Source organism: Pholis gunnellus, assembly GCF_910591455.1.
Source record: "Pholis gunnellus genome assembly, chromosome: 2".
NCBI classification, from domain to species: Eukaryota; Metazoa; Chordata; class Actinopteri; order Perciformes; family Pholidae; genus Pholis; species Pholis gunnellus.
Window position 1 is genome coordinate 9191629 of NC_136536.1, and position 21173 is coordinate 9212801.

General features: G+C 40.6%; 4 protein-coding genes across 6 annotated transcripts in view; 1 reads left to right on the plus strand and 3 right to left on the minus strand.

Annotated features, from left to right (window-relative positions):
* Positions 1-686, minus strand: part of acap3a (ArfGAP with coiled-coil, ankyrin repeat and PH domains 3a) — a gene marked incomplete at its 5' end in the record, with an annotated part of 61561 nt that extends 60875 nt beyond the window's left edge. For both annotated transcript variants that reach the window (XM_079179215.1, XM_079179214.1), the window contains one exon: positions 640-686. In XM_079179215.1, the coding sequence (XP_079035341.1) occupies positions 640-686 (47 nt within the window). The remainder of the gene's footprint in view (positions 1-639) is intronic.
* A 6449-nt stretch (positions 687-7135) lies between these two features.
* Positions 7136-10835, minus strand: LOC306707361 (PHD and RING finger domain-containing protein 1-like). Of its 2 annotated transcripts, none has more exons than XM_079174763.1 (7): positions 10314-10835; positions 9582-9665; positions 9344-9480; positions 9046-9137; positions 8651-8838; positions 7492-7588; positions 7136-7403 (listed from the first exon to the last, which is right to left on the minus strand). In XM_079174763.1, the coding sequence occupies exons 1-7, from the start codon at positions 10461-10463 to the stop codon at positions 7366-7368; spliced, it is 786 nt and encodes a 261-aa protein (XP_079030889.1). In that variant the 5' UTR covers positions 10464-10835; the 3' UTR covers positions 7136-7365. The 2 variants fall into 2 exon arrangements, with proteins under 2 accessions (XP_079030889.1, XP_079030888.1); XM_079174762.1 differs by having other exon boundaries at positions 9582-9713.
* A 603-nt stretch (positions 10836-11438) lies between these two features.
* On the plus strand, positions 11439-12988 carry LOC306708872 (lysophosphatidic acid receptor 6; the record flags this gene model as incomplete). Its single annotated transcript, XM_079176832.1, has 2 exons — positions 11439-11562; positions 11946-12988. The coding sequence occupies exon 2, from the start codon at positions 12020-12022 to the stop codon at positions 12986-12988; it is 969 nt and encodes a 322-aa protein (XP_079032958.1). The 5' UTR covers positions 11439-11562; positions 11946-12019.
* A 63-nt stretch (positions 12989-13051) lies between these two features.
* On the minus strand, positions 13052-21065 carry ints11 (integrator complex subunit 11). Its single transcript, XM_079169441.1, has 17 exons — positions 20910-21065; positions 20525-20622; positions 19812-19885; positions 19504-19732; positions 19296-19394; positions 19181-19215; positions 18958-19096; positions 18775-18839; positions 18294-18483; positions 18135-18218; positions 17962-18051; positions 17718-17880; positions 17479-17589; positions 16602-16663; positions 16315-16457; positions 15845-15974; positions 13052-13425 (listed from the first exon to the last, which is right to left on the minus strand). Exons 1-17 carry the CDS (start codon positions 20935-20937, stop codon positions 13360-13362), a joined length of 1806 nt encoding a protein of 601 aa, XP_079025567.1. The 5' UTR covers positions 20938-21065; the 3' UTR covers positions 13052-13359.
* Between the last annotated feature and the right edge of the window lie 108 nt (positions 21066-21173).

Genomic DNA, 21173 nt, shown 5'->3' on the forward strand with positions numbered 1-21173 from the left:
AGACCAGACAAGTAACCGATGAATCAATAATGAAAGAGAAATAATTAGTTGCAGCTCCAATTTGAACTGCATCCCTTTGAGCAGGAGCTCATCTATATAAGGGAAACCAATACAGAAACCCAATCTCCATCCATTACCTTTGATTATTCTGGATTAGGACTATGTTTTTTGATTCTCCTGGACACCATTTTAACTGTCAAGTGGATGCTGATGAATAAAAAAAAGGGAAGAAGTAATGAAAAATGAACCAACAGACAAGACTTTGATCTCCTACTCTGCCCATGTGACAACTCATACGGCTGCATTGCTCATCCTCATGCCTCCTCTATCAGATGACTGACACGCAGGCTGAAATTACTCACAAATCTGACTGATGTTCCAGAACTGGAGACGAATTAGAAAACAAAAGACACCATTTATCGGATAAAGATATTAAAATCCCACTGAGATTGAAATCCAACAAGCAACACATCAGAGAAGACACATGGGACAAGATAGCATGCGATGTCTGGGATAAATAATGTGAATTAACCCGCACAGAAATGCCAGAAAACCGTAATAAAGTGTTGCATGCAATAAATTGTTGCGTTCAGCAATTAAAACGATCAAATTAGTGTTTAGAGGTGTCCATGCTCTTACCTAAACCGGGGTGAATCTTTAATACATTCTTCAAAATCCACCGTCATTTTGGGCTGGAGAGTTAACTTTTTTTAACGCGGTTAAAATAGGGATTTCATGTCCCGGGTGTAGAGTAAAGGTTTAGAGAGGTGTAAGTATCCGTTCCTCCCGCCGTGTCCTGCTCCTGCAGCGGTTCAGTCTCTCACTCAGTCCCGCTCTGAGGACCCGGAGCTGCCTCAGTCAGTCCTGGACCTTGTGCTGCCTTCATGTACTCCTGCTGAGCTCGGATTTTTTTAAGATGCGACGTGCTACGTAGAAGTTGAAGCCGTTAACATGACCTAAGGAGGTAACATTTACTCCTGTATTGTACTTAAGTAAAATGTTGAGGTACTTGTACTTTACACGGAATACTTCAACTCAAATTTCAGAGTGAACTATTGCACTTTTTACTCCAGCACATTTATGTGCTGGAGTAATAAATATATACTCAAGTGACAGTTAAGTACAGTCAGAACTGTACAGTAGCCTAGGAATGAAAAAGAACTGAAGTATTAGCAGTACTTCCAATGTACTTAAAGTACCAATAGTAAATGTAGGCCTACTCCTGATACAGAATGGATCATACTGTTAAAATTGTATAGGCCTGTATTATATCATTGTGTTAGATGCATTATCATGTAAACAGAATGTTAACGTTGTAGCTGATTGAGGTTGGGCTAATTTAACTACTTCGACAGAATTGCATCATATTGTATCAGTTAATAAAGCTGTGCATGTAAAAAAAAACTACAGATGTCAAATTAATAATGTAAAAAGTACAACATTCTCCTCAATTTTGTGGTATGAAGTAGCATACAATTAATGTTTTCAAGTAAAGTAGACGTATCTCAAAATTATACTTAAGCGCAGTACTTAAGTAAATGTGTTTTGTTACTTTCCACCTCTGATTATATCAAATTCCGTCATTTAACAGCTGCACACGATGTCGTTTTGCACACAACTCGTGAAACTTAAGATTTCCGATAGCATTTGAAAGCAACACGTGTTCAGCCCTCTGCATGAGGTATGAGTACAACGCTGACGTCACGTTCCATCTAATTTGAATGAATACATGTGCAATAATCTCATCCTAAAATGATATTTCCTCCTCAGATTCAGTCGTTTTTCATTGTTTACTATTCAAACAGCAAAAAGAAAAGTTTCAGCCACTACAGGTAAAAATATGTTTGCTGTGCTGATATCCACGGTCACTCTCATTTCTGTAGTTCTTTGCATTTTCAAAGAAGAGACTAAATCATTTTAAATTTTTCTACATACTCATTAGAGAAGTGTGATGAAGATATGTTATACTCTCTGGTGTGTTAACTCAAAGCAGTGAAGAACTTGGCTTCACTTTGATTTCTTCATAGAGACGAATTCATCCCTCTCATATTGTTCACACCTCTGATGGTATGTTTTCCACATCAGATAATCCTGTTTTGCTGTTGGCAAAGCTGGGAAAATGTAATTAATGTAAAAGCCTGACTGTGAAACTTCTGCTTGATTCTTAAACACTTTATAGAAACCTTCAACACGTCAGAGGGTTTCTACGTCTATCTACTTTCCCATGCCGCATTTAAATGAGGGTATCTTAAGTGCATACATTTCCTACAACATGGCTATTATTAATTCACAGGAAATGGGAAAGCTTGGAGAAAGAGCTCCTGCTTGGGATTTCACTGCCGGCTTCCATGGAGCGCCATTGTTCCTTCCGATCCCGGCTTTAAAAAGGCTGCGGCTCAGGCCAAGAATGGAAATGATCTCATCCACTCTCAGCAGTCAGCAGAGGTGTCTGACATAACTGAATCTCAGAGGAAAGAAATACAGCTGTTGGAGTGGTTTGTTGTGTTAAAATGCTTGTGCCCTCAAGGGATGGCGATGTCAGTCTGTTGGTCAACCACTTTGGTCCAGACCAAAACATCTCAATATCTATGGGATAGATTGCCATGAAATGTTATAGAGACATTCATGGTTCCCTGATGCAACCTGCTGATATTGGTGATCCCCTTACTTTTCCTCTAGTGCCACGGTGAGGTTGATATTTAGTGCCGAGAGAAATATGTCAACAACTGCTTGATGGATTGCCATAAAAAATGGGTGCATACATTCATGTTCCCCTCAGGATGAATTGCAATAACGTCAGTGATCCTCTGACATTTCATCAGGACAAAATGTTGTCCAATGTCTGTCCAATAGTTTGGTTCATGACCATATACCTACAAAACCGATGACATTCTCGTCAGCTGCAGGCCTTTCTTAGTGTTTAGCGCTAATATGCAATTGTTAGCATGCTAACACCCTGAAAGCTCTGTTTTGTCTTACTGCTGTTACTGCTGTGGGAACTAAAATGGCACCTCAGTCTTTTTCTCCACCCCCCCCCCCCCTTCCTCTCTGTTTCTCTCTGGTTCCTTTACCTAATCTGAGATGAAAGCTTCTTTATGCTTCTTTATGAAGGTGTTGAGTCAGCAGTTGGCTGATCTGAAAGTGCACACTGCTGGAGAAACTTCAGAGCAGACTTTGTAACATGCATATAATGTATACCGTTCTAGATTCCATTGCAGCAGCACATTAAATCATAGGTACAGACATTTATGTTTCCCTTTAGCATGAATTGTAATAACTTTGGTGATCCCTTAACTTTTCATCTTGCTATCTCCAGGTCAGTTTTTTTTTTTAAATATCCAATACTTTGGTTTATGGCCAAATACTTGCACAACTAAAAACATTCCCATCAGCCTCAGCTGTACACGCTAAACTAAGATGGTGAACATGGTAAACCTACACCTGCTAAACATCAGCATGTTAGCAATTGTCATTTTAAACAAATTCACAGGATAACATTAGCATTTAGCTCAAATCACCACTGTGCCTAAATGGACATTCAGATAGAAAACAGCCTTGTTACTTTCAGCCAGAGCCATGCTAGCTTTTTCCCCTTGTTTCCAGACTTTATGCTAAGCTAAGCTAGCCTGCTGCTCACTGTTGCTTAATATTCAACAGCCAGATATGATAGTGTGATATGAACTTATTCATCTAAATTTCAGCAAGAAAGCGCACAACTGTATTTCCCAAAACATCGAACAATTGCTTTAAGATTTGGGACTCTGTGAGGTTTTTGGGGCAGATTCTGAGTCATGATGATGATGAACGGAATTGGGAGCTTGACTGCGAGATGATTTACAGTCGAGACTGCCTCGCTATCATATCAGACTTTTCCCTTCCTGCTGCTTTTGCTTACTGAGCGGCATCTCACAGGAGCAGAGATGGGGCCTTGTCTGCTTTTGTGCAGGAAAACATAAGTAGGAAGGGGAGCTGTCGACTCCCATTTTTGCTCCCTCTCATGGAAGACACAAGCGCTGCTGCAGTGTGGAATCACAGCGAGAGAGAGACGTGTGGGTCTCTGGGAGGATGACCTACTTTTGCTCCCCTCTTTGGGCTGCTGGAGAGAGCTGTGAGTTGCACTGCTGAGCACACAGCTTGTAATGTTATCCCTTCTGACTGCAGGTGCAATGCTCCACAAGACACTACCAATGAGGCATGTACAGATGCCGCATGAATCTTCTGTATGATGCATGTCTTCCATGTTCTTCTATTTTAAATCAATTTTAATCTTGCCATAGGACTGCTGTACTCACTCTCGTGGTGATGTGTGTGTATGAACTAAATGTACTTAGAAGGTGGATGGAAGTATACAGAGATCATACTAGCATGATCATCATAGTATTGTAGTATTTGTGAGATACTGTTTATACTTTTGACAGAGCTCTGCAGACTTCTCTACAGTTAAATGAGAAGAATATATATATATATATATATATATATATATATATATATACGGATTAGACAAAGGAAATGTTAACTAGTGAGCTTTAAAATAGTTAATTGTGGTTCCCAGTGTGGAGGTCGGGAACCAAACAGAGGGTCACAAGATGATGAACTGGATCGGAAAGCATAAAAAAAACAATGTCTGCTGCACCAAATCTTTGGTTTTTCATGTGCAGTACTGTATTATTATACCTCTAAAATTTTCAAATAAAACAAGGTCTTTGGTGGAACTGGTCATAACCAGTAGACTTATAGTAGACATCAGTGACAAGGGGTCACAAGTGTCAAAGCAAAGACGTTGCGAACCAGTGAACTAAAGGATAGCGTATGTTGTGATGATAATACTCGTTTAAATAAATCATATTCTCTGCATACTGGGTCACGTACAAGCCCATGATACATGACCTCTCTGAGTTTGAAACCCCCCTTTTACCAGAAGCTGTTTGCAGTCATGCTAACATCACTGCTGACTTATTTAGCAGCCTAGCCAAAGCACATTTGCCAGTGTAGCTAATGTCTCAAAGCCAAAGTTCCTCTCTGCCTCTGCAGCTGTAAGCATCGCTCCTGGGGGTGTTACAACTTCCAGCATCAGTTCCACTGCATCAGCAAAATAACTTGGGGATGGAGGTGGACGGGGTCCATGCTTTTAATTCAGCTATATGTTTTAATGGTTCTCTAAAAAGTAGATGGTCTTACATAAATGCAGAACCCATATTACCCATTTAACACATAAAGGTCTAAATACACAAGAAAACCAAAGACTTACAGTTCAACATTTTTGGGGAAATACTTAAAATACCCTTTCTGAGAAATGAGCAGAATGATACATTTCATAAATAATATGAACTAAAGCCAGCATGCGGTTAGCTTAGCTTAGCATAAAGAATGGAAGAAACAGCTAGCCTGGAAATACTACAGCCATGTTTGTGGAGCTGTAACGCTAACAGAAACTGTTAACGAGTTAAATTAAGGAACTTGACAAATTAAAAGTGTTTCACTTTTGGACAGAGTCAGGCTGATTGTTTCCCCCGTGCTTCGAGCTAAGCTAAGCGTACAGTGTGCTGACTTTAGCTTCATATTCCACGTACAAACATGAGAGTGGTATTGATCTTCTCAACATATTTCTCCAAAAGTCAAACTATCCCTTTAAAGTCTCACCTGTTTTTAAATGCAGTATCGGTGAATAAAACACATTTAGGGAAGTCACATGTGTGGAAGAATGAATGCACAACAAATTCTGTATTTGTGAACCACTCATTAGCACCATATCAGGTCACATAGCATGTCAATCTTTGAGAACACACTTTATTAATAAACAGACTCTCAGGAGCAGCGAGTCATTAGATGTTTTGACCTCGTCTCTTGTGTGTTAATCGTGTTAGAGTGAGCCTAATTGCTTAAAGGAGTCACAAGCTTTACACCCACAGGCCTAGCTCCTCATCCACTCTGCAGTATGTTGTTCCTGTCAGTGATTCCTGTGAGGGAAACTGTGACAGGATCCCCATAAAGTGTGGATATGGGTGAGTACTGGGTCAAGGCTGGAACAGCAACAAAGGAAAGTATTATTCAGGAAGCCTGTGTCACTCTGTCAGCTAGACAATATTTTGTATTTGTTATATGAGCTTTAGAGGAACAGGTATAGGCCAGTTTTATTTGACATGTGGACAGGCTAGCTGTTTCCCCTGTTTGTAGTATTTATGCTAAGCTAAGTTAACCATCTCCTGGCTTTGGCATCATATTCAACGGACAAAGGAGTGTAGAGATTAATTCCTCCCAAGTAAGTGAAAAACAGTAGCGAGGAGTAACTGATCGTAACGTGATCGCCGTGCGATAAACCAACAAACAAGGAACTGAGTGCTTTTTTGTGTAAACGTGTTTTGGACATTTTTGTTCATTTCAACAATTCTGCTCAGCAAACACGTCTGGTGGAAGGATTTCTTGCATCTCTCAGATGCTGGTTCTGACTTTTAAGGCAGTCTGATACAACAGACAATTGATTTTGGACATCAAAGGAGGGATTTAATATCAGATGACCAGAAACAACAGACCTCCGGGTTCGGCTGAACAAGATCCTGAGAAATGAGACTAAGGCTGGTGTTGCTAGGCGATGGCTCAGGGCTTGCTGGAGGAGGAGGGATGAGGAAATCCTGCAGAAGAGCAGAGGAGCCTCAGAAACCCTGGTTGCTTCACATACTTTATTTGGTCTAGGTCCACCTACCATCTTCGTCCACTCAAACCGTGCTACCTGAACCAAAGTAACTACACTGATGCTCAAGGTGCTTCAGATTAAGAGCTATTTATAGTTATTCACTTTCTGTTTACATTTAAAGAAACGGTAATGTTGGTCTGTCGGTCCGCATTGAAATATCTCCACAGCTATTTGATGGATTGCTATTAAAGTTTGTACATTCATGTTCCCCAGAGGATGAATCCTACTGACTTTGGGGACTCCCTTACTATTATATCAGTGTCACCAGCAGGTCAGAGCTTTCCCTTATCTGTTAAAATATCTCCACATCTACTTATTGCACACACATCTACCTATTTACTCCTGTTAGATTTACCTCTTCGGTAGTAACTAATGGACCGAATGCTACAGACCGGATCGGCTAGTTATACAGTACTGAGAGGTGGAAAATGGTATTTTCATGGGATTTATTGACAGTAAGAAAAGTATAGAATAATGTCCGCCTTATCTTTGAACACAAGTAAAACAAAAACATTCAACTTAAGATGAAACAGTATTACTGAAATAAACTTCTTCTTCCTCTGGTCAGGTTCATGTCTATAACACAATGCTGCCACCATGTGGTAATGTATGACAGGAGCACCTTCATCAGGAAGTGATGATACACATCAACAACTCCTCTTGGTGTCAGGAGCTCAAGTAGCACGCTTCCTTCTTTTTCTCGTCTTCAACTCTGTGAAACACACAAAACAGATGATGTTGAATACAAAATAATGTAGAGACTCTTGAAGCTAAGGGGAAGTGAACAGTTGGTAACTTACTGACTGCAGCTCTGCTGGTGTCACTGTGAGGAACTGCAGCTACGTCAACTGTTGTTACTGCCGGCTTTGTTGCCCGTAACAGGTATCTAGGTACATGCTGGGAACAAGAACAGACAACAGAAATGTATGGAGATTAACACTAATGTTATGGTAGGTTGTCAACTGAATTTTGTTTTAGTACGTACTACATAGTACGTTACTGAAAATGAGGTGCAACTTGTTGTGCAATCAAATTATAATAATGCACCATGTACTGCACTTTTTCTTTCCTTTTATCTACTTTTGTATGTATTGGGTGTATAGTATAGCACTTGTAATGTCTTAAACTGTCTTATTGTGTTTATGTTTTATATGTCGCAAAAGGAATGAAAATTCAGAAACACTGACTTTCATTGTGACAATGAGAAAGACTCGTATCTGGCTGATAAGTTCCTCATTGCCCTATTGACTCAGGGTATCAGATCAAACCATTCCTATTTTTTTATTATTTTAAATTAAGAAGTATTCAAAACCCCTGGGCTGAAAACAAGCAGTCAGTCTTTGAGTATAACCTGAAAACTAATCACTGAAACACCACTGAGGAAGGACTCCCAGCAGCAAGAGGACTTGAGCTCAAGTCTTTGTTAGGAGAGGACAAACATTCACACGGATGTCCTTGAGTGAGTAAACAAAGTGCTGTCTCTACTAGAAGAATATTTAGTCACTTAAAGCCACCTGAAGACAGCACTCTACCACCTTAAAAAAGTACTTGATGGAGGAAGATGATACGAGACTCTCCGCGGTGAGGGGAAGCAAAGGTTATGTGGCCCTTTGATCCTTATCAGCAGTTACAATAAATCAATGTTGTCTACTGTACACGAGCAGACGCAGCAACCCACACAGATGAACCCAAGAGGGCAGAGAAGCTGGTTTCAGACAGTAACAACAAAAACCACCAGCAGCAAGAGACGATGCGTCAGTCAGTTGATTTCTGCATTGCTGCTAACAGCACATGTGCAAGAAATGTGGTTCAATGCCACAGCGGTGCCCATACAGTGAGGGGAACTGATAACGGCTTGGGGAATTTTCATTTGCCCTAGTTACTTGAGGTTACCTAAATGAATAATGCACATGGGGTAGATAAACAGACGGGACTCTCTCAGTGTGACGGTGAACTGACCCAGGAGGTTTGGGGATTGGCGCCGGCTCTGCTCTGGATCCTCCGACTGTGTCGTCGATCAGCGGAGCTGCTCGGACGATTTACAGTGGAGGGACGAAGGCGACTGCTGGTAGATGAGGTTTCATCTACTTCAGCTAGGAGGTCCGTCAGTTCTCCATCACTGATCTCACCCTCCACCATGGAGCCGTCTGTGCAGGGAGAACATAATGTATTTAGACAATTTAGATTCCTTTATTTTATCCATAGTGTGGATGAAAGGATGCAACACACCAATGTGGTCCTTTAAACAAGGAGGCAGCTACAATTTCCACAATCAATTCATTTGCAAAATAATAACAGAATTGTGTGTGAATTTATGGTGCCAGATACCTACGTAGTTAAGAACAAAGCTTTACCTGTATGCTGGGGAGTGACCGCACACTCAGCACAAATCCAGTCACCTGCTGGGCCAGTGTTTAGTGACGGAGTCAAGCAGTCCATATGATACCTGGAACAAAAAGTACAACTGTGATTAAGTACCTTTTAACATATATTTCCTAGCAGCTCCAGCAGAGACTGACTGGTCAAAGTCAGTGAAGTACAACTAACTATTGTAGTGGATATAATGCTGCTGCTGCTATGACTGAAATAAACACCGGTATGTAGTGAAGATGAAAGACCAAAATCCCCCTCGATAAGACTGTAATGCCGTACCCTGAATCACAGTGTATGCACACTAGCAGCCGGTGCCTGCGGTCGCTGCGTCCACATTCCTCGCAGATAACAGTGTTGCTCCCCTCTTCTTCTTCCTGATCATCATCAGCTTCCCTTCTCTTTGTCCTCACTTTGATCTGCAGCAACAATGTAAACAGTTTAGCCCTCCAAACACTGCCCACACGTTCCCACACATATCAAAAAGCTTCCTTCAAGATACTCACTGCAAAATAATCACCTTCTTTTGGATTGGCCCTCCAGAATACCGTCTCTGGTGGATGAAAGCAAAACTGATCCGATCCACGGGACAAGTGTTGGTTGTCTGATGGAGTAACAGCATTTGTACAACAACAACAAAACCTTGATGCTCCTGCAGATTAGACATAATAGTGTTTAACAATTTGATTCACAGTCTGTATGTAGAAAAGAAAAGGTAGTGTGAAGCCAAAGTGAAGGCTCATACATATATTGTATGTAACAGTGCTGCAATTAATGATTATTTTCATCATCTTTCCTCAATTAATTCATTAATTGTTGTGTCAAAATCCGAGAACTTTAGATTACAGTCTAAAACCCAAATATATTCTTTGTTCAATGATACGAAACAGAGAAAAGCAGCAGATCTTCACATTTGAGAGGCTGGAGGCAGATAACCGTGTGGCATTTAATTGATTAAAAGAGATAATTGATTAATAAAATAACTGTCTAATCATTCAGCTGTAATCGCTAATGTCTTTTGACGTGGTATTGAACTATTGATATGTCACTGCAGCAGAACAGTGAGCCATGAAGGTGGGATAATTAGCCTTATTTTTAAAACACAAGTCAACTTGTCTCAATATATTTATTTTGTAAATCTATGACATTGCCAGTGGTACACCTTCTCGGCATAATTTAAGAAACATATCATTTTAATAAAAGTAAGTGAGGTAAAGACAGGACATGTTTTGCTGGTGAAGTGTATGTTTACCTGGGACCACTGAAGTATACAATCAATGCAAAACACATGCTGGCAGTTTTCCAGAGAGGCTATTATTTGCTTTTCAAAGGGGCTCAGGCAGATATAACACTTATCTGCAGCCTCTCCACCTGCTGCGTTTACCACGGTGGACTTATTCATATTTTAAATATTACTGGACAAGAAAATTACTGTTTACTGTGACGATGCTCATATGGCGCTTGCTAAAGTAAAAATGAAACACAAGTCCACTGTTGAATCAGATTGAACGTTACATTACCGGTCATGACGATATTAACAGCTAACGTTAGCTAAGCTAGCTAGGTTCGCTTAGTCGATGGCTAGCATAACATGATCGTGTAGCTAGCTAGTAATTTTCTTTTCCAGTAATATTTAAAATATGGATAAGTCACTATAATACACTGTAAACTATTTGTGCCTTTTAGCTAGATGTTACAGCCTTTGGTTACGGCACATATTAACTAGCTATATACAATTATTATAATTCGCATGTAACTGCCACTTTTCAATTCACTCCATGTTCCGCCGTACTCAAACAACTTCCGGTCTTATTCTTTCAAAATAAAACGTCACATCTACAATTTTAATATTTAGGTTTTTAGGAGCCAAACCATACCAAAAGGAGAGAAGAGTAAGAGAGATTAATTATGCAACAGGATTTGTGACAAATATTATCATTATATCATAGCATTACAGAAAGCACGAGATCCTGGAGGACATAGATATAGATCTTATGTGCGCAAGAGATTATTTTGTTTGCAAAAGATCCATATTCATATCTTGTAATAACTTCATAAACAATTAGCAATCATACAGTGTGTTGTAATCTTGGAAGAACCACGTTTAAGACACCCTGCATGCCCATGACTTAAAAACTAACCTTTAAGGCCTAATAAAAAAGAAAATGTGAAGCATGCTTGACCTCTATGTGCATTTTGTGTGATTATGTCAAGCTACGCAAATTATAAATAGAATCGCAAAAGCAGACTGTGTACATATTCTAGTGTCACCAGACTATGGTTTCCTGCCCCTCTCTTAACTCCACTCCTACAGTACACTGAAACAGGAAATTAAGACGCCTTTGCAAAGAGCAGCATTGTATATGCTCACCGTATTCAGAGAGGAGCTGTTCAACCAATGTGCCGCTACAAAACTAAGCTATTATCTAATGTGTTTTTAAACATACAGTGTAGCTTTCTGCATTTGGAGATCAAGCAAAGGAGTCAAGCGAAGTACCTTGGTAAGTGTTTTTTTTCCTAAATACTTTTTGTTTTATTTCAATTGTGTATAGTCTAGGTTTAGTTTGTGTAAAGAATTTAATATTCATCTAATATTTCAGAAAAGTTGTAAGTGAAGGCTACAGTAAGTTTAAGTAACTTATGTTTTTTTTTTTTTAAAGTAATCATTTTAATAAATGTAAAGTAGTAATTACATGTGTGAGTAAATGTTCATTATGTGTTAAAATGTCCTCCCTGTTGTGAGAAACCTGAACGATACAGAACAATGTCGTCAGCTTCTGGAACAAAATTAAAGAAAGAATGACTAAAATAGATTTCTGTCAAAGGTGGTGAAAAAGTGAAAGTGGAAAAACTCTGAATGGAAACATGTTTGTGTTTTTCACAGTACCAGATGCAGCAGCGTTTTTGAGAATCAACCTACGCTCACTGACTTTCATTTGACAAAACACTCCGTCTGCAATGACGAATGTGACAGGTGGCGACTGCAGTACCCCCTCAGCAGAGTACCAGTACTACTTCTTCCCGACGGTCTACATCCTCGCTTTGGTTTTAGGTCTACCAGGAAATCTGGCTGCCCTCTTCGTCTTCGCCTTCAGGACCACTCCCCGCACAGCCTTCAGTGTTTACATCAGCAATCTCGCTCTGGCAGACATCGTCATCCTCTGCACGTTGCCCTTCAAGATCCACTACCACCTCAACAGAAACAACTGGGTGTTTGGGGACGTCGCTTGCCGTGTCATTGGAATTATGTTCTTCGCCAACATCTACATGAGCATCTGCTTCATGACTTGTATCTGTGTGGATCGCTACATGGCCACGGTACACCCGCACAGCTATTTGAGGCTGCGGAGCCCCTGGTGCTCCCTGGTTGTGAGTGTGACGCTCTGGTGTGTAATAGTGGTGGCTATGCTGGTCTTTGTCCTCCTGGGACCACTGGAAACCAACGCAGACGGATCCGGAAGCCGCAGCTGCTTCGAGAACTTCGCCAAGAACGAGTGGAACACGCGCTTGGCGGTGTACAGCCTGCTGTGCCTGATCTTTGGCTCCCTGCTGCCCTCCGTCATCATCCTGGTGTGTTACCCGCTGGCTGCGAGGCGCATCTCCATGATAAGGACTAAAACAGCCCAAAAAGCTGTGAGGGTCATTTACACCATCCTGGCCATAACGCTGCTCTGCTTCCTGCCCAACCATGTGGTGTACCTGCTGCACCTCCTTCGGCGGATGGAGGTCATCCAGAGCTGCTACTTGGCCAACGCCATCTACAACGCCAGGCGGGTCACTATGGCGCTCGTCATCCTCAACACATGCCTGGACCCCGTGCTTTACTACGTCACCACCAACCACTGCAAATGGAAGCAGTTAAAGATGGCATGGCCGTGGGGAAGAGTCCGGAGAAGGAGGGGTGTCTATACCATTGCAGTGAGCTGAAGGGTAACGGTGTATGCATGTTGTAAATATATCTCCTTGTATGAGTCATTGTTAATGTAAAAAAAACAAGTGTTTATTAAAACTGACTTTGTACATCAAAATAAAAGGGACAAATCAGACTTTGAGTATCTTATTTTCCTTAATCTTGTGCAGTTCAGTCTATAAACGAGTCCATGACAGAGTGTCTTACATCACTTAAAAGAAGAATGGGCCAATAAGGATTACAATACCAATTCAAAGTTTACAGGTACAAATATGTAATCCTCTGTTTTCAGCCTCCACAAGTCCAGTTTCAAAAGAGTGAGAGTACATGAATTACTTTTAGTGGGAATTTTCCTTCAATTGTTTGTAGTTTTGGAACAAAAGATATTTCAGCAGAGTCCAGATGGAAGCCCCTTTTTCAGCAGAGTTGATAGGAAGCTGCCGAGGTCCTCGTCCTGACAAACAAACAAGAAAGAACATAAAGTCAAAGCAGAAGCATTGGAAGGGAAGACAAAGCACCATTACTTTTACTTTAACACATGTTGACATAAACACAGATACCTCGAAAGTGGTATCAGTACATAGACAAATCGAAGAGGACAGACAAAGTACTTTTCAGTCGTAACTCATAGATATACGTCACTGCGGTTCACATATTTTCTTTTACCTGATGACACCTTGAAATTAAGCAGTTGCTACTTACAACCCCTCGTTTTTGCACACAGCATGTCATACACTCTAGAAAGTTTAACCATGTGATATTCCACAAAAAAGAGCAAGCATTGACGAAAAGTCGCACCATTATCGTTTAATCAACAGATTATATTCGCAATTAATTGTTTGGTCAAGAATATGTCCGAAAATACTGATAAACTGCTTCAGACTGCTTGTTTTGTCTAAAAAAAAAACTAAAAAACAAAGATAATCAGTTTACAATAAAATAACAGATAACAAATAACACATATTATATTTGATCAGGTGAAAATAATGAATGTTTGGCATTTGTTTATGATTATTTTAAGTACATTTTAGTTTTCTATATGTACTTACTTGCATTATTGTATTTTTCTTTATTTTAATCTCTACAGTATTCACATTACTTTTACTGTATATTTGTACTTGTGTATGTTACAAATAAACCTCCTTTTATCCGATTTTTTAATTTCAGTGTCAATAGATGAAATTAATTAATAGTTTCATTTGACACATATAGCAAACATCATTGGGATAATACACAGGTGTGATTAATGACACAACAGCAATACATTAAGGTAGGCAGTTAAATGGTGATTATCCTGTGCTTATCCTGCCATATAAAAGGATATTAAACATTTAGTAAAACCAGTAGTCTTTTACAGCCATGAAAAAGAAAATGTAATACATGAAAAATACTTTAAAAAGAATAAACATGTTAAAAGATGTGCCATCTACATTAAAGCTTACAGAGATTAAGGTTGTCCTAAAACTGTTACCACAATTTATTACTTAACTTCTTATCGAGTACCTGATTATATCTCAAACTGTGGTATTGAATTTAGTGGCTGTAGGACTTTTTTGAGATAATTAAAAGACAAAGAAGAGATATGACAAAGAGGCAGACATGTTTATATTTTACCCTTTGTGCTTTGCACGGCGCACATGAAACCACAGAAACAACTCACCTTCCATTGCGCAGTGACAACAGGAAGGTTTCCCCACCTTCTACATTCACAGTATTTCAAAGCCCCGACTCTCATACTGTCTGCCCACATACGCCTTTACTTCCTGATCAACCTTTTTCAGGGCCTTGAGGGCATATGAACATTGTTTCACTGATATTTTGCTAGCGGTGCGGTCCGACCAGATTCTACCCTAAACAAATGCACTCACGTGCTGCGGCGAAAAAGGATCTGAGACAGGAAATCGTGTGGGCGGGCAGAGTTTTAATAATCACTCATTCATTTAAAAGAACAGGGAGCAAATGTTGCCCTACTTTTTGCCCATATAATTTTAGTTACTAGTTACCTACTTTTATTGACTATGCAAATATCCTATATAAATATGGACTCTGTGGGTCTACTTGACCCGTTGCTATTTGTCCAGAGGGCTGGATGATGCAGCCGCCACTGCTGCTCAGCTGTCTCAATAAGCACCTTGAGGGCACAAAAACTCATGCAAGACTTAAATTTATCCCCACAGGCTTGTGCCTTATTCACACCTCTGTTTAGTACATTAACAGATGACGCAGAGGTTGAAATGAGTCTTCGGATGGGCCTGTGGTTAGCAAGCTTGTACGGTGGTGTGATGATTACTAAGAGACTATTTATAAAACCAAAGATATGTTGACCCTCTCAAACCTCGTTGTTAAAGGAGGAAAAGTGGAAATTGTGGACAGCTATAAGCACGTGGGTGCTTGTTTACAATCAATTCTACAATTATCTGACCACTTAAGGCCTTTTGGATCCGTTTCAATACATATTTATTTCCATGCCAATGAATTACTCCTATATAAAGATTTTTTAAAAGTGCTAAAGCACTGAGGTGCTGAGTGGAAGAGAAATGTTTCATCTTGATTCCTTGTCTATTAAAACAGAAGATGAAGTAAGAATCCTTGATGTCATTCTCAATGTAAAAAACAAACAGACCCTTTACTTATTATTAACATTTTATCATACGTATTGTAATGTCCTTATATCGGACCTGCCCGTTTCTGTGGGACAGTTTACTTGTCTTATTGTGTTTTGGTATTGTGTTTGTGTTTTTATGGTGTCGTGCTGCCAAAAAAAAATAAAGATCTTGTCTTAAAACAGCTGTAATGTGCAAAGTTTTTAAAAGATCATTTAGATGACAAAGTAAAATTAAATCCGTGACGCAAAGACGCTGAAAATATTTTACCTGATAACTCCAGGAAAGCAGCAGGACCTTGGTGTTGGCGTCTTCAGCAGAGGAGGAGACTTTGATGACGATGGACTCCACCATGACTGTACCATCGGGGAGGTGCTGGATGGTGTAGCCTTTTAACACGCTGAAGCAGACAAATGCAAAAAAAAACAGGGTTTATAACAGATGTTATCTTACATGTCACAAAATGCAGAGGAAATGAAATGTGATACATACGCTTTACCTTATCTTTCACACCACAAGCATCCAGGATTAAAGGAGATAAAAACAGAAATGACGACACATTCCGTACGGCATATCCTGAAGTATATCACAAATATAACAAAATAATTGAAAATAAACTAGACACGCAAACAAACAGCAATGGAGGAAGGTAGAGAAAGTGGCTGGTGTAGGTGATAGCAGATTAGAAAGTGGACGCAGGAGGCCCGGTGAAGCTCCTCCTCCTGCAGTGCTGCGCTCACCTCTTGAGGTGCACGTAGATCCTGTGAAGCGTGTCGGAGTCGCTGTGCGGGTCCTGGAGCTGCACGCGGCAGGTGAAGCGTAACTGATGTTCGTTGAGGCCCAGCTCCTTCAGGGCCTGCTCTGACGACACCAGCTTCAGACTCTGTGCTCAGGGAAGGACAACGAGGAGTTGCACCATCATCATCATCATCATCTGTTGAACGCGACAACTACTAGACTGCAGGTCACATAAGTATTTAGAAAGTCTAAAACAGCGGCAGACTTACAGAGAAGTATTTGAACTTACGTTTTCTTTCATGATGAGGGTTCCATGCATGGTACGGGGCTTTTTGGGATCAGGAAGCGGCCCTTCAACACAAGAATGGTTTAGAACATAAATAAATGAACAGCTAAAAGTCTTCGGCGTAGATTTGGGGGCTGCTGATTGTCCCTGCCAATAGTTTCACAGATCTCAGCGGGTCGTTATGAAGAAAGAACAGATACTCGACCTGACGATCTGGCAACCCGCTGTACTACGCATTGTCAGGTAGAAGAAGCCCGAACAGTTTGAAGGGCTTAGTATTATACTTTAAATGTTTCAGACATTGTAGAGCTGGAAACATTTTTGGTCGATATAACCAACATTAGTCTGATATTATATTCAAATCTGAGGCGTAAGGTGTTTGTGATTATTGCCCAGATATTGGATTTTATCAAACTACTTTATTACTGTGCCTGCATAGCCACAGAAATCACACTCAAGTCAGAATCTTCAGAGAAGTCAGACATGTGAAGTTCCTTGTATGTGCAACACAATCGTGGCAAATAAAACGGTTCTGATTCTGAAACTGGACAAAAAGTCAAGAAAGAGGATGGAAAACCATTGTTGTACTTTCCTGATAGGTGACACTTCTCATTTCTTATCTGGTTTTAGAGTCTATCATCTCACATACATGACATTTGTCATTTTGGGTTATGATATTTAGGTGACACGGCCCCGTGTACACCACTCTGAAAAAACACTTCAGTCTTCATCAAATGTCAGGAACAAACAGAATTGTGAAACTGAAACTGCGTAGGCACCCTGGAAGCCATCGTGACCAAAGACAAAACTTTGTGCCATTTTATTACTCGTTAGGTTGTGAATTAAACAAACTAATTCCTGAACAATCAACAAAACATACCTCCGAGAGCCATCTCTCGCTTGAGCAGGTTGAGTGAGATATCCACAGGCACGCTGGGATTTGTAGTCACAGTCACTGTCTCTCCGTTGGCTGGCATGTGGCAATCTATGCCTGCCATTGAAAAAGCAACATTAACGGGACTGACAACGCCTTCTCCTCGTCCTACTGTGAGCATGCAAACTTTTAGCAATGCCTTTTAATGGGCCTAACATTATCGACGTAGCTGGAGATGCACTTACTGAACTCCTGTTCGATCTTGCCCTTGAGGAACTCCATCTTCACCGCCTCCCCGTGTACCAGCAGCACGTTTCGAGGCTCAGCCATGCGAATGAGCTGCATGATGCCCTTGGCATCTGCATGGGCACTGAAGGACATGTACTCCACCTGTAGCTTCACATCCAACTGTAAGAATCACAGAAAATGAAGTCAATCACTGTGCCAGTGTTGTTTTTGGACATGGAAATCAAAATGAACAACTCTTACTGTTGATCTCCCTTCCATTTCCAGTTTCCTCTGCCCATTTAGGATCTTGTGACCGATTGTTCCTTGTACACAATACCCAGGCATGATTACCTAAAAGAGGCAGAACTAGTTGTTCAGTTGTTAAAAAAAAATAAAACACAAAAAACATCTTCTATTGTCTCTTCGAGACTCACCATGTTTTTCTCATTGCCAGCCCATTTCTTGAAGATTTGCAAAGACTGGCCAGCATGCAGCATTCCTGGTGTGGCAAACACCACCTGAAAGTGGACACATTGTTGTAGTTCACTCCCATTTGAACTTTGTACACATTGGAGGAAAAAGAAACAACTTACCATAGGCCCAGGATTATCAGCGTAGGAGCGATCAAACGGCTTGATGTGCTTAAATTCAAACATGTTTCTCTGTACAAAGGTTTTTCGAATCTTCTGGTTGGTCCATGTGATGAAAAGCTTGTAATAATGATTAGCTTTCTCCGTCATCCCAGTGGAGAAGTAGATCGGGGCCTTTAGGTTCATTCTCTCCCTGTTTGAGGAGAGGAGATAATTAGAGTGTCTGTCCAATGAGCCGGCACACTTATTACAAAGAAGTTTAGACAGAATACCACCATTATTCTATCAAGCGTAGTCAAATGAATTCAGCTATTTAAGAGACATTTATTTAATTGGAAAATCAATATGTGTTATAACTTAGAGTGATTACCTCCACACATCACTTTCACTATCATCTTTGCTCTCTTATTTATAGCTTAAGCTAAATTCACATGAGCTCTCGGCAGCCTATGTGAATTTCACTTCTTTTGAAGAACAAACCTACCAAAATGTTTCCAACAGGATGCAGAGTTCTTGTGCTCTTCCGAGGGCAAACACTGGAATGAGAACCTGAAAAGATGAGAAAACCAAAATTTTAAAATAATCCAAACTTTCTCTCCATGATGCAACATAAGACGGAAAGTAAACACCCCCAAAACACAGAAATCCCACTAACTCTGATAATTACCTTTCCTCCTCTTTCTATGCTTTCATGCACTTTCTTCAAAAAGTCCCTCTCTCTGCATCTCTTTGAGTCCCGGATGGTGGTGGCATATGTAGACTCCGAGATGAGCATGTCTGGGCGGCACTTGTCGATCCACGCCGCACTGCAAATATACAAACACAAGGATGAAGAGACTGTAGGCATAAGCTCCAGCATATAATCAATAAATACAGCAAAGGCCACTTACCCTAAATGCCTGTCCGGTGTCATGTTATAGTCCCCCTAAAAATGAAAAGACGTTAATCTGAGAACCTATCTGTCAAATTCCCTCTCTGATACAGTGCAGACTTGTTTACACTCACCGTGTAGACCACAGACTCTAATCCCACTTTGATGTGCACCATGGCAGCTCCCAGGACATGGCCTGCATAGTACGCCTTGATCTCCAGCTCATCATCCACCTGCCAGCAGCACAACAGAAACAGCTTGATTTGCCATCAGAAGAGACGAGCAGCTGGTGCCGAAATGATTAATGGATGGATATCTTCAAAAATGACGCGAGCACTGCACCTGGACGGTTTGGTGCAGGTTCAAAGGTACCACTTTCTTCATGCAGTCCTTGATCATCTGCGAGGTGAAGAAGTTGGTTTCTCCCTTTTTGTCGACGGTGATCTTCCGGAAGTCCTCCAGCAAAATGGGACAGATGGCCTTGGTGGGATGGGTCATGTAGATGGGTCCATCGTAGCCCACCATCTCACTCATGAAGGGCAGAGCGCCACAGTGGTCCAAGTGGAAATGGCTGAGAAAGGAACAGGTAGCCATGTAAAAAAATAACAACACCATATCCATATTGGTGAGAGAGAAATGACACAACTAACCTGATGATTACACAGTCCAGAAAATCAGTCAGACGCCCATTCTGGGTTATGTAAGAAAAGTCGGGGAAACGTCTCTGCAATGACAACACAGATTTGCATTCAGTTGGGATTAGACTGTAATTTATCTCTCTACAAGGTTCAAATCATATGAAACTTATAATATGTCTTATAAATAGGTTTTGAGGCTAATGCATTCAAACAAGACTATTGCACGGAACTAGCAAATGTCACTTGAGTCGAGAATAAAGAGTCCTGAAGAGAGATTCAACTTTGAAATGATATACTGCTACAATTGATTAATCTTCCGAATATATTCAGATTACTTGATTATCAAAATAGTTGCTAATATTTTCTACAGATTGACTAATCAATTAATCGCCTAATCTTCAACTTTAATGTCAGAATGAAGGTTAGCCAGACCAACAAAACCACCTGGTGATGAAACTGCAGGTGTTAAACATTTATGGAAGGAGAGATGTGTGTGTGTGTGTGTGTGTGTGTGTGTGTGTGTGTGTGTGTGTGTGGAGATTGTATAATGAGTTTCCTTATAAGATGATTCTGTTAGAATTAGATCTGCAATCAGACACAGCTGTCTTTGTTGTTATCATGATTAAGGGGCACAAATATAAGGTTTTATGTCAGGCTTCAACTGAGTGCAGAATCGTGACACAACATTGCTGTTTGTCTTTTGAAATACAAGCTAGTTGACTTACATCATCATTGTATCCCATGTGCATCCCACAATCGAGCATTATGTTTTTGCCTCCGATAGAGACGAGGATGCAGCTGCGGCCGACGTCCTGTCCAGCACCTTGGAGAGGGAACAGTGAAGTTGAGAGAACGCTTTAAAAAACAAGACACACAGTAAATACACCACTACGTTAGCTTCGCCAGCTAACAGTGGCTGCTGGCAGTGACGGGTGAAACGTACAAAGTGTTCTCGACCATCATAACAGAAAATACACAAGCTATTACTGCGCAAAGAGCGCCAGACATTTAGCGAATATATACCGTCAAAAAGGTTATAGACACGTTTGTTGTTGACGGAACTAGCATAGCAATATGCTAACGTCCCACTGTGGCGTCACCGTTACTCACCCAGTGGTGTTACTTTTATTTCAGGCATGTTTTCTCAGCCTGATGTTGAAGATAGAAAAAGGACACCCAGTTAGCCCAGGAGGCTGGTCTGCTTCAGATGTATAACACCTTTTTCACAGAGATATGTTTATTGTCCAACTTGTATACATGTGGGTCATTTCGAGAACAGACTACCAGAGTCTAGCTGCACACTTCCGGGCAGCGCTTTCAAAATAAAACACCTTGCTGCAAACCATGTCACAAGACGTGACTAAAAAAAGCTGA